The 13,805-nt window shown below is 41.3% G+C and overlaps 1 protein-coding gene across 1 annotated transcript in view; it reads right to left on the bottom strand.

The window, feature by feature from the left end:
• Nucleotides 1-7,438: 7,438 nt before the first annotated feature.
• Nucleotides 7,439-13,805, bottom strand: part of becn1 (beclin 1, autophagy related) — a 38,499-nt gene continuing 32,132 nt past the window's right edge. Inside the window, exons 8-12 of the mRNA NM_001033940.2 lie at nt 10,644-10,790; nt 10,369-10,518; nt 10,191-10,251; nt 8,608-8,750; nt 7,439-8,224 (exon numbers count right to left, since the gene is read on the bottom strand). Of these exons, the coding sequence (NP_001029112.1) occupies nt 8,056-8,224; nt 8,608-8,750; nt 10,191-10,251; nt 10,369-10,518; nt 10,644-10,790 (670 nt within the window). The 3' untranslated portion in view covers nt 7,439-8,055. The remainder of the gene's footprint in view (nt 8,225-8,607; nt 8,751-10,190; nt 10,252-10,368; nt 10,519-10,643; nt 10,791-13,805) is intronic.

Genomic DNA, 13,805 nt, shown 5'->3' with positions numbered 1-13,805 from the left:
CAGCCACAAACATGAATCAATTTTATTGGAATTCCACGTGAAAGACCAATACAAAGTGGTGTACATGTGAGAAGTGGAACGAAAATCATTCATGATTCCAAACATTTTTTACAAATAAATAACTGCAAAGTGGGGTGTGCGTAATTATTCAGCCCCCTTTGGTCTGAGTGCAGTCAGTTGCCCATAGACATTGCCTGATGAGTGCTAATGACTAAATAGAGTGCACCTGTGTGTAATCTAATGTCAGTACAAATACAGCTGCTCTGTGACGGCCGATGAAGGTTGTCTAAGAGAATATTGGGAGCAACAACACCATGAAGTCCAAAGAACACACCAGACAGGTCAGGGATAAAGTTATTGAGAAATTTAAAGCAGGCTTAGGCTACAAAAAGATTTCCAAAGCCTTGAACATCCCACGGAGCACTGTTCAAGCAATCATTCAGAAATGGAAGGAGTATGGCACAACTGTAAACCTACCAAGACAAGGCCGTCCACCTAAACTTACAGGCCGAACAAGGAGAGCGCTGATCAAAAATGCAGCCAAGAGGCCCATGGTGACTCTGGACGAGCTGCAGAGATCTACAGCTCAGGTGGGGGAATCTGTCCATAGGACAACTATAAGTCGTGCACTGCACAAAGTTGGCCTTTATGGAAGAGTGGCAAGAAGAAAGCCATTGTTAACAGAAAACCATAAGAAGTCCCGTTTGCAGTTTGCCACAAGCCATGTGGGGGACACAGCAAACATGTGGAAGAAGGTGCTCTGGTCAGATGAGACCAAAATGGAACTTTTTGGCCACAATGCAAAACGCTATGTGTGGCGGAAAACTAACACTGCACATCACTCTGAACACACCATCCCCACTGTCACATATAGTGGTGGCAACATCATGCTCTGGGGGTGCTTCTCTTCAGCAGGGACAGGGAAGCTGGTCAGAGTTGATGGGAAGATGGATGGAGCCAAATACAGGGCAATCTTGGAAGAAAACCTCTTGGAGTCTGCAAAAGACTTGAGACTGGGGCAGAGGTTCACCTTCCTGCAGGACAACGACCCTAAACATAAAGCCAGGGCAACAATGGAATGGTTTAAAACAAAACATATCCATGTGTTAGAATGGCCCAGTCAAAGTCCAGATCTAAATCCAATCGAGAATCTGTGGCAAGATCTGAAAACTGCTGTTCACAAACGCTGTCCATCTAATCTGACTGAGCTGGAGCTGTTTTGCAAAGAAGAATGGGCAAGGATTTCAGTCTGTAGATGTGCAAAGCTGGTAGAGACATACCCTAAAAGACTGGCAGCTGTAATTGCAGCAAAAGGTGGTTCTACAAAGTATTGACTCAGGGGGCTGAATAATTACGCACACCTCACTTTGCAGTTATTTATTTGTAAAAAATGTTTGGAATCATGTGTGATTTTCGTTCCACTTCTCACGTGTACACCACTTTGTATTGGTCTTTCACGTGGAATTCCAATAAAATTGATTCATGTTTGTGGCTGTAATGTGACAAAATGTGGAAAAGTTCAAGGGGGCCGAATACTTTTGCAAGCCACTGTAGCTTTAAAGGGATTCTGTTGTGATTTTTTTGGTGTAGGTTTTTATGACCAGCTTACACTTTTTACACTGCATATAATTTATTCTTGGACCAACAAATATGTTGTTTTGTAATACTGGTATGTACACAGCCATTTTTTGTGTATTGTGCCTGATTCTGAACTTTCAAAAGGGGTTTTGGGGTATCAGAAATCATTGCCTGCCTCTGCCTAAAGTTCCCACTGCCTTTTACTCTAATGTATTTAATGTATTTTCAAGATTCAAGATTCAAAAAACTTTATTAATCCCAAAGGGAAATTGTTTATGCTTGGTTACAGGTGCTCCCAATTACCAAAGATATATAAATTTAAACAAACCCTTCCAAAAACATATTACACAGATAATAAATACCTAAAAACCTTCATAAAACAATAAATACCAACCTACAAACAACCACTTATGGGTATTATATATGTGTATGAAATACAGAGAGAGAGGAATTATAAATTTTTATAGCCGTAGGGAGAAAAGATCTCCTATGTCGCTCTGTAGAGCACCTAAAAGTAATTAGTCTCTGGCTAAAACTACTCTTCTGCTCAGCAAAAACACTATATAGCGGGTGAGAGGGATTATTCACAATGGATTGTACTTTACATAAAATCCTTCTCTTAGCTATTGCATCCACCGAGTCAAGCTCCATGCCTAGCACAGATCCGGCCTTTTTAATAAGCTTATCCAGTTTGTTCTTGTCCGATACCTTAATATTACCACCCCAACAGACCACCGCGTAAAAAATGACACTCGCCACAACGGTTTCATAAAACATCCGTAGCATAATGCTACAGACGTTAAAGGACCTGAGCCTCTGCAAAAAATACAACCGACTCTGTCCTTTTTTATAAAGTGCCATTGTATTAAGTGACCAATCAAGTTTACTGTCCAAGTGGACTCCCAGATATTTATAATCAGAAACCATATCCACTATTTCCCCCTTAACAGATATAGGAGTCACATGAATCTTGCTTCTCCCAAAATCTACAACCATCTCCCTGGTTTTACTGATGTTCAGTTGTAAGTAATTACACTCACACCAAGAAACAAAGTCATCCACAACAGACTGGTACTCAGAGGTATCACCCTCCTTTATACACCCAACAACCACAGAGTCATCAGAAAACTTCTGCAGATGGCATGACTCCGAGTTATATCTAAAGTCGGATGTATAAAGTGTAAAAAGAAACGGAGACAGTACGGTCCCCTGGGGAACTCCCGTACTACAGATCAGGGTCTCAGACACACAGTTCTGTAGTCGGACATATTGAGGACGACAGGTCAAATAATCCATAATCCATGAGACCAAGCGGATATCAATGTTTATGTTCCTTAATTTCTCCCCCAATACTGCTGCTACTACTTCTGTCCTTCACTGTATTTAATGTATTTTGGGTGCCACTTCTTCTGCCCTTCACTGTATAATGTAGAGTTATTGTTCATAGAAGTCAGTGTACCATTATTTACAAGTGCACACTGTATTTGTTTATCTATATAATCTTTACTGTACAAGCTAATTGAGGCTAATGGCACATGGGGCAGTTTTTCCACAGGGTATTTTTGCTGGCAGAGAAATGCCTAAAGCTGAAGGGAAGTTGAGACTATTTTAGAAAAGGTAACTATTTGCCACGTTCTGCTTGTACATAATGATTTTTCTCATGAAGGTTCTGGATCATTTACACTGCGTAACAGGAATTACAGTGAACAGCCTTTTTGACATATCATCTGCCATACTGAAACATTCCATTGGCACTGCTGTGTTACCAAAGCATACATAGTAGAAAAAATGTAATTATCTCCAATGTTACCTCAATGTCTCTCCTAGAAAGCAGCAGAGGTTTATCAGTAATCAAAAAATGGTGGTTAAGCCACCATTAATAAAAAATTAATCTACAAACTTGCTACATATTGTTTTTATTCAAATTTGAATGAAACTAGCCAATTTTATTGCTGTATTAATGACTACTATAAAGCAATACTGTGATTTAAACACATTTTTTGGAAAAGAAAATCATTCAAAACTTGACAAACAGAGAGAACAGCACCAGCCCTGGGTAGTTGTGATCGCTTCCTCCTTCCTCCTTCGCGTGTGCACGCATGCGCAGTAGAGTGAAAAAGCCGAACTTTAACTATAAAGTCGGCTTTTCACTCTACTGCGCATGCGATTGTCCCAGACATTTGCCAGCAGCGCGAATAGGGAGGGAGGAAGCACTGGCTACAGGTACCCCAGGCTGGTGCAATTTTCTCCTAACGGGCACCAGCCCGGGGTACAAGGTAAGCGATTAAAGTCACTTCGGGGTGCCTAACATTTTGGCACCCCCAAGTGACTTAGCCTTTCCTTGTCCTCTAAAGGCATTAAAAGAATCTGCCATCACAACACGTACCTGGAAGGGCAGTTTTCCCTTAATTGCATATGCTGTGATGATGGTGGATTGAATCCACCTGGCCAAGGAGTCCTTGGAAGCCTCCTGGCCCCTCTTTGGACCATGTGGCAGAACAAAAAGCATGTCTGACTTGCGGAATTCCTGGGTAGACACGCAGGGCCCTAACTAGATCAAGGTTGTGGAATTTCTGTTTTCTGGGATGACAAGGCTACGGAGAGAAGGGTGGCACAAAGATCTCTTGTTTTAAGCGGAATTCGGAAACTACTTTGGTTAAGAAGTCAGGGAGCAGCCAAAGGACTGCCTTGTCCTTGTGCAAAATTAGAAATGGCGACCTGCAGGACAGAGCAGCCAGTTCAGAAACTCACCTGGCCTAGGTGATCGCCAACAGAAAAATCACCTTATACGACAAGGTAGCTCCCCTATCTTATTCATGAGTCATCATACCAGTACCTCCTTCAAATAGAAGAAGGGTTTTTTTTTATTCCAACCTATTTATCGTACCGAAGAGGGATGGTTCTTTCCGTCCGGTTCTAGACCTCAAGGCCCTAAAAGGCTTTAGCCGCAAGTGCCATTTCAAGATGGACTCTATCCAGTCTGTTACAGTGTCGGTGGTAGACATAAAGGACACCTATTTACATGTTCCTATCCACCCAAACTATCACAGGTTTCTCCACTTCTTCAGCAGGAGACCACTGGCAATTTGCTGCACTACCATTTGGCCTGACCTTAGCGTAACACATCTTCACTAAGGTCATAGCAACGGCCCTGTCACATCTCAGAATCCAAGGACTGAAGGTGATACCGTACCTAGACGACCTACTGGTCACCCCCCTATAAGGTTGAGAGGCTAGAAGGATGGATAGTGCGGAGACTTGCATCTTGAGTGAACTCAAAGATAAGCCTTTTTCCATTCCCTCCTGCAGGAAGGAAAGGATTTGGCCCTCTCTGAAAGTGGGAGAGCCCCTGTCTGAGGATTTGCACCAAGCAATAAAGGTATGCCACACTTGGTGGTAAATCCTGGCTGAGATTGGTTTAAGGGGGGCGTAGCAGGGTGGGGATTGCTTCCGTTGGAACCCCTGTCCTGGTTAGTTATAGGGCTTAAAGAGCCATGCCGTTAAAGCCAGCCACTGTAAATTTGGACGGGTGTTTGGTCCCTGAGATAGGAGGTAGTCGTGCAATGGTAGGTGTAGAGGTTCGTCTGTTGCCATGGATACAATGTCCGCAAACCATTGTCGCCTTGGCTAATAAGGGGCCACCAGAATGGACATTGAGCCCTCCTGCTTGATCTTGTTTAGGACTCTGGGTAGTAGTGCAAGTGGTGGAAACACGTACAAGGGGGAGGGAGCTTGTGGTTGTAACGATAATTATGTCCACTTGGGAAAGGCCCCCACTTCTGGAGCAGGGAGAGGAATACCTGGGGATTGAGGCTTGATGCTCTTGCCTCCTGTCGCCTGAGCTGTAATCTTATCTAATTCAGCTCCAAAGAGTATGTTTCTGACAAAGGGTAAACTAACGAGATCATTTGGAGGTTAGGTCTGCCGAACATATCTTAAGCCAGAGAAAACGCTGTGCAGCTATGGATTGGGCCGACACCTTGGGCACCAGCTTGGCTGCATGGCTGCATCACAAAGATAAACACTGGCGTCCGCTATCTGGGAAAGCAGAAGATCCGTAGATGGATCCTCTGACCCTAGTAGCTAGGCCACCTGTTCGATCCACACCTCCATAGCCTCGGAGACCCACTCAGTGGCAAAAATTGGTCTGAAGGCAGCACCAGAAGATAGCCTTGCAGAAGCCCTCCAGTCTTTTATCTACTAGATCCTTGAAGACCGCCGCATTCACCACAGGAATGGTGGTGGTCTTGGATAGCGTGGACATCGGAGGATCTACTGATGGAAGTAAGGACCAAAGGTCAATGCATTCCTGAGGGAAAGGATAAGTCTGAGAAAAGCTGGACACAATGATCAGGAGGAGGCTGAGCGCTCTAAGTTTAAGGTTTTGAGGACAGCCTGAATAAGGCCCTCGACTTCTCATTGAGACTTAGGGGTATTGTAATCTGGTTTCCAAATCCATTACACATTACAACTGTAAACCTACCAAGACAAGGCCGTCCACCTAAACTCACAGGCCGAACAAGGAGAGCGCTGATCAGAAATGCAGCCAAGAGGCCCATGGTGACTCTGGGGGAGCTGCAGAGATCTACAGCTCAGGTGGGGGAATCTGTCCATAGGACAACTATTAGTCGTGCACTGCACAAAGTTGGCCTTTATGGAAGAGTGGCAAGAAGAAAGCCATTGTTAACAGAAAACCATAAGAAGTCCCGTTTGCCACAAGCCGTGTGGGGGACACAGCAAACATGTGGAAGAAGGTGCTCTGGTCAGATGAGACCAAAATTGAACTTTTTGGCCAAAATGCAAAACGCTATGTGTGGCGGAAAACTAACACTGCACATCACTCTGAACACACCATCCCCACTGTCAAATATGGTGGTGGCAGCATCATGCTCTGGGGGTGCTTCTCTTCAGCAGGGACAGGGAAGCTGGTCAGAGTTGATGGGAAGATGGATGGAGCCAAATACAGGGCAATCTTGGAAGAAAACCTCTTGGAGTCTGCAAAAGACTTGAGACTGGGGCGGAGGTTCACCTTCCAGCAGGACAACGACCCTAAACATAAAGCCAGGGCAACAATGGAATGGTTTAAAACAAAACATATCCATGTGTTAGAATGGCCCAGTCAAAGTCCAGATCTAAATCCAATCGAGAATCTGTGGCAAGATCTGAAAACTGCTGTTCACAAACGCTGTCCATCTAATCTGACAGAGCAGGAGCTGTTTTGCAAAGAAGAATGGGCAAGGATTTCAGTCTCTTAGATGTGCAAAGCTGGTAGAGACATACCCTAAAAGCCTGGCAGCTGTAATTGCAGCAAAAGGTGCTTCTACAAAGTATTGACTCAGGGGGCTGAATAATTACGCACACCCCACTTTGCAGTTATTTATTTGTAAAAAATGTTTGGAATCATGTATGATTTTCGTTCCATTTCTCACGTGTACACCACTTTGTATTGGTCTTTCACGTGGAATTCCAATAAAATTGATCCATGTTTGTGGCTGTAATGTGACAAAATGTGGAAAAGTTCAAGGGGGCTGAATACTTTTGCAAGCCACTGTATTTACCTACACACCTATGTATGTATACATATGCACACACATGCATCAATCCACACCCCATGTATCGCTACATATACACACACACAGGTACACAAACCCTCGCTTATTTTTATTTACACTTTAGGTGCATGTCATGTTTCATTATGTTACATTCCCTCGAGAAAACCGCAACAACAAAATTCACACAATCAACGTATTTATGGCTTCCAAAATAACCTTTATTTCAGTGTTTTCAGTGCACAGATGCATTAAATATACAATACAAATCTTTCTATTCAAATTACATAGATATAGCTATTTTTTTCTTCTTTTACACATATTATAGGGTTAACATATTAGGGGACCCACAGAAGCAACAATTTTTGGATTCAGTTTTCAGTTCATGTAGTTGGCCAGAGCTTTACAGTTGTATGATAAAGGTTGGGATTAATTTTGGCTGAACTCCTAGGATTCAGCCAAACCCTGCAAAAAAGTGCCCACATTCTGCTCGAATGAAATCCTGGATTTGGCACATCCCTACTTCAAATGCAAAAGTCCAGCAACCATTGTCTCGTGCAGTGTACTGTTGGGAAGGTAATCTCCCTATTTGCTTCAATAGGGAAAACTGAAGTTAATTTCATGCAAAATGAAAAGCTTGAATTATGACTTTACTATTTTTTTAAGTAAACCACCTCAACTGACGCCTCCATAAACGTAACATGACTGATACAAGGGATACTTGTAAGTTGATTTAAAACAGTTGTGAAAACAGGCTTGCTTTGGTGGAAAAATGGTGATATACTAACCTACATTAACCCTACAATGCCAGCAGGGCCAGCCTCTGGCAATAAAAGGGGTTCAGCTTACCCTTCAGAATGGCAGACTCTTCTCCATGTGACTGCAAACACAACACACACAGATGTTTAGCCAACAACCAAATGATGTGTCATTTATTGTAGAACTGAGAGGAAACCCAGGCCAGTCCCCATTTAAGATTTGTCAGCATAAATTTTAGGGCCTTGGTCCACTGTTCCTCAGAGTTGAACTGTGTCTTGATGGAGTAGGAACCTCCACTTCCTCCCGTGTCTTCAATTTTTCCTTTTTCTACATCCATCCTGATCAGAGAAAAGGAGAACACTAAAAACAACAGGACAAATCTGTGCAAAGCCATGTTGCACAAAATGTTTTATTATTTACAAGCACCTTTGTTTATGGAACTTATATATATTTGGTTTAAGGTGACCCTAATTTGAACTGTTCTGCTCAGGGGTATAGAGGACTAAAAAGGAAAGGATGGCTGTAATGAAGGTCACATACTGCCTTGTAGGGCACAACCATAAAAAGGGCAGATCTAACAAAAAATCTTTTGGGTAGTAATCAAAACAATGCAGCATTCCATAAATAAAAGATTTCTGTTTTGCATTATGCAAAAAACAAGAGATTCTAAGTGGTGCATAATGTTTGGTCAGGGTCAGTCAGTTTTCACAACTTTACCAACCTGTAAGGTAAGCAGAAACCAGTGTCCCCTTTCTCGACCTCCTCCTTAAACTGCTGCACACAGTCCAGGAACGCTACCATGGCATGGTCAAACTTGTTGTCCCAGAAGAACCGCAAACCACCTGAACAGTACAGGGGCAATTCCTAACAAGGGAATAGAAAGGATTACAATCTTGCCTGGGATCAGCAAGTCTAAGATTTTGAGCAATTCTGCTTGATTCAGTGCACCCATCAGTTCCACCTTCTACGCAGCATTGTTCGCATGTGCCACCTCTATTGTAATGCCCATATCATTAAAGCATACGTTTCTACAAAAACTAGTCCTTACTACTTCCATTATTATTATGTGACAACATCCTTAGAAATTGGGCATAAAAGGCAATAAAAGATATCATCTAAGGCATATGGCACACAGGGTGTACTCTCTGTAGCATGGCATTTTGCAGCAGGTGAAGAAGCATCAAGCGTATACAGAAATAAAAGAACTCTAGGTATCGACAATAAGCTGCCTTTCTTAAAATGTTTTTTAGCTAGGTCTGCTTTACAAAACTTGTGAACCTGGGACTCAAGAACCTAGTTTACAGCATCACACATTCTCTCCTATGTGTGGTATATTAATTATAGAGCATTTGAAATTAGATGCTTTATTCAAAATTTATTGTGGCTAAAAAGGACAACTATTGCTGCTCTCCACCCTGTCCAGGATGTTTTTTTTAAACTGTGTTTCCTTTGCTGCACTTTGGAACAGTCAATCAAGACCTGAATAAAACCAGCAATGACTGTTCAGGTATGGGATCCCAGGAAACGCATTATCCAAAAAGTTCCGAATTATGGAAAGGCCATCTCCCATAGACTCCATTATAGACAAATAATTCTAATTTTTACAAATGATTTCCTTTTTCTCTGTAATTATAAAGCAGTACCTTGTGCTTGATCCTAACTAAGATATTATTAATCCTTATTGGAGGCAAAAACAATCCTATTGGTTTCATTCAATATTTAAATGATTTTTAACAGACTTAAAGGAACAGTAACATCAAAAAATTTAAGTTTTTTAAAGTAATTAAAATATAATGTGCTGTTGCTCTGCAAAAAACTGGTGTTTTTGTTACAGAAAAGCTACTATATAAATAAGCTGCTGTGTAGCCATGGGGGCAGCCATTCAAGCTGGAAAAAAGGAGAAAAGGCACAGGTTACATAGCAGATAACTAGTAGATAAGCCCCATATAATGGGGGTTTATCTGTTATCTGCTAAGTAACCTGTACCTTTTCTCCTTTGAATGGCTGCCCCGTGGCTACACAGCAGCTTACTTATATAAACTACTGTAGTCTTTCTGAGGCAAACACACCAGTTGTAGCAATGCAGGGCAATAGTACATTATATTGTAATTACATTTATACACTTTCATTTTTTGGTGTTACTGTTCCTTTAAGGTATGGAGATCCAAATTACAGAAAAGCCCAGGTCCCGAGCATTCTGGATAACAGGTCCAATACCTGTACCAGCTTCTTTAAAAGTTTGGATAGTTAATTAAAATAGTCTATTCTTAGGGCTGTGCAAACACTATTAAATATATCCCCTACCTTAGACTTGTCTGTAAGAGACTCTAAATAGGAATGGTTTCCAAATGGCATTAACCGGTACCTGCAGTGGAAAAAGACCTATTAATATTCACTACTCCAGGTTGATAATTCTAAAAAAAAAAAAAAGGCACTGTATGAGCATTAGCACAGGTTATTATGCTATTAGATGATATCTCACCTCTGGAACTGCAGCCCCATCTTATTGGCTAGTGCATGAAGCAGTAGAACAGTCTGGCCCCAGGCTGCATTAATCTCATTCCATTCCACTGGCACACTAGGCAGACGGCCGAGACGAAAGTTGTTAATTGTGCCAAACTGCCCGCTATGCCTATTGCGAGCAAAGAGATTTTGTTATTACTTGTGGCAGACAGCTCAAAATACCTTTGAAAACGTATTATACAGGAATCCAGCAGATAGGTTTACATTTACAAATTATTCCATATTTCAATGTACCAGATATGAAAAGTGGCATTGAAGACATTGGTCTTTTTAAGCTTGTCCAACTGGATCTGAGCATATCTCATCTGATTCTCCACACTCTTTAAATCATCATCTAACTCCAGCTGTTGGCGCTTGAACTCACTGTACTCCTTCTGATAGCTGGAAGGAGAACATGAAAACAATTTTACTGCATGTTGCAGAATACAATGTATTTTATCTTAGAAAATCCATCAAGTTACAGACTACTAGGATTATTTTGTTCATTTAATGAGAAGGAACTGTTCAACAGGAATTCATCTTCATTAAGAAGATGCTATTAGAATATGTCCTATCAGTTTATTAACCCTTTTACTGCCAGCCATTTTGGTAAAAGCGGAACTTGTATTGCCGGACTTTTAGTTTACCCAGGAAAACAATATAACTTTTTTTCAGAACAACCTAAGCTTTCAAAATATGGTAGAATTTTTGTGTAATTCCAATTCTGTAACAAGATATAGGCTTCTAAATTTCTAAAAATGCAAAAATGCACGAATATACAACTGATTTGGAAAGTCCCATGTCTCCTGAACGTGCCAATACCAAATATATATAGTTTTATGGAGATTTCTCACTTGTATAGGTCAAAAACTCCCAGCAGTACCCTACCAAATTTCCAAAGCACTGCTTCAGAAAGCTGCATACTTTAGATTTCAAGGACAAAAATTCCACTAACAGAAGGTTTATCCCAGAATTTTTTTGGAAAGAACAGATTCTGGGGAATACAGAATAGGCACAACTGTCTGTCTACTCCAAACTATCAAGTCACAATGCTTTCCTAAAGTTATTGGTTTTTATCAAAATTTGTGATTTTTTTTTAAAAATCGCTTCAAAGCTTCCAGTCTATAGTATCTTATCTCCTACAGGTCATAAAGTAACCAAATAAAACACCCTAAATATGAACGCCAGGGGTCCACTGAACAGTTTGATGCCCAATATGTATAGGTTTATTTGTATGTGGCATATAGGGGCCCCAATGTGAACATACCCCCATATGATCAATCATTTCTGTTATTTCAGCTCCAGCAAAATCAACACATTTACATCATTATATGTGGGATAAAGCTAGTAAAAAGTACGCTCACCCAAGAAAGTCATATATTTTTGGAAAGTACACATTCCCCCGAATCTAAAATGGGTACCCATATCTTTCTACTCCAAAGTACCAAGCCACACAGCTTTTGTAAAGTTAGCAATTTTGATGACATTTCCAAAAATCCCCTCAAAGCTTCCACTTTGCAGCATCTTATCTCCCACATAGTGTTAGGTACCAAGATAAAACTTGAACGCCAGGGGTCCACTGAACAGTTTGATGCCCAATATGTATAGGTTTACCTAAGTATGTGGCATGTAGGGGCCCCAATGGGAACATACCCCCATAAGATCTATCATTTCAGCTCCTGCAAAATCAACACATTTACATCCTTTATGTGGGATAATGCTACAAAAAAGTACACTCACCCCAGAAAGCCATATATTTTTGGAAAGTACCCATTATAGATTCGGGGGGATGTGTAAACATTTACTTTTGCTCCAAAGTACCAAGCTGTAAAGCTTTCCTAAGTTTGCAGATTTATATGACATTTAGAAAATCGCATAAAAATGTTGCAATTTGCCGCATTTATCTCTCACAATTTCTTGATAAAGATCAGATAAAGGCAAATCACCCCCAATAGGAACACCTAAGGTCTACTGAACAGTTTGATGCCCCATATGCATAGATATACCAAAGTCTGCTGTATGTACTGAACCCAAAATGAAAATAGCGCATAAGGATTTCTCGCCTGCCAGCTCAGCTTTTGCACACAGAGCCCCCTGTCAGTGTATTATGTGCCGAAACTTCCCCTAACTATACAGAGACCCCCATAAAACCATATATTTTTGGAAAGTACAAATTCTGACAAATCCAACATGGGTAAAGAGTCCTTTCTACACCAAAGTACCAATCTGCAGAGCTTTCCTAAAGTTATTGGTTTTTACGACATTTCAGAAAATCGCCTAAAAATGTTGCAATTTGCCGCATTTATCTCACACAATTTCTTGCGCACAAAGGCAAGTCACCCCAAATAGGAATACCTAAGGTCTACTGAACAGTTTGATGCCCAATATGCATAGATATAACAAAGTCTGCGGTATGTACTGACCCCAAAATGAAAATAGCGCATATGGATTTCTCGCCTGCCAACTCAGCTTTTGCACACAGAGCCCCCTGTCAGCGTATTATGTGCAGTAACCCCCCCCCCAACTATACAGAGACCCCCAGAAACCATATATTTTTGGAAAGTACACATTCTGATGAATTCAAAATAGGTAAAGTTATTTTTGTACACCAAAGTTACACCTGGCAAAGCTACGCTAAAAACAGATTAGGAACACTTATACAGGGATAAAATGTGATAAAACCACAAAAATTGTGCAAATCAGTGAAACAACAAAATAAGTCACATGACAGTGTAATTAGTGGTCAGAATATCTGATCCAATAGTCACGCTGTGTGTTTGTGTACACATGTGTGTACATGTGTAAAAGTTGTGTGACAGTGTGTAAATGTGTATGAGTGTAAATAAGTGTATAAAAGTGTGAAAAATGAAAAAAAATAAAAAAAAAAAACTGCTAAATTGTGTGCTGTAAGTGTGTGTAAATATATGTAAGTAAAACAAACACCTTTCCTGTCCTGAAGCACCAGATCGCCTCAAAGTCCTCCAGGCTGCAGTGGGCAGCGGCATTGGGGGGAAGCAGCAGACGCAATGCGATCGCAGGACCCTCATGACAGCCCCCCTGGCTCGTTGCCCAGGGAGGCTGTCATCGCTAGAAACTCTCTGCAGCGGCGTCACATGCCGCTGCTGCAGAGAGAAGACTTTAAATGCCAACGACATATGGGACATGTCGTTGGCATTTAAGCCCTTTTACTGCCACGACGTATCCCATACGTCGTTGGCAGTAAAAAGGTTAAAAGAGAAGGAAAGGCTAAGTCACTTGAGGATGCCAAAATGTTAGGCACCCCTACACAACTTGAATCGCCTACCTTTTACCTGTAGCCGAGCGCTTCCTCTTCCGTGTTCGCGCTTGCGCAAGTGCAGTAGAGTGAAAATCCGAACTTTAACAAAAAAGTCGGCTTTTCACTCTACTGTGCATGTG

This window comes from Xenopus tropicalis, chromosome 10, assembly GCF_000004195.4.
Source record: "Xenopus tropicalis strain Nigerian chromosome 10, UCB_Xtro_10.0, whole genome shotgun sequence".
Taxonomy (NCBI): Eukaryota; Metazoa; Chordata; class Amphibia; order Anura; family Pipidae; genus Xenopus; species Xenopus tropicalis.
Note: the sequence above shows the minus strand (reverse complement) of the source record. Positions and strands in the feature narration are given on the sequence as shown.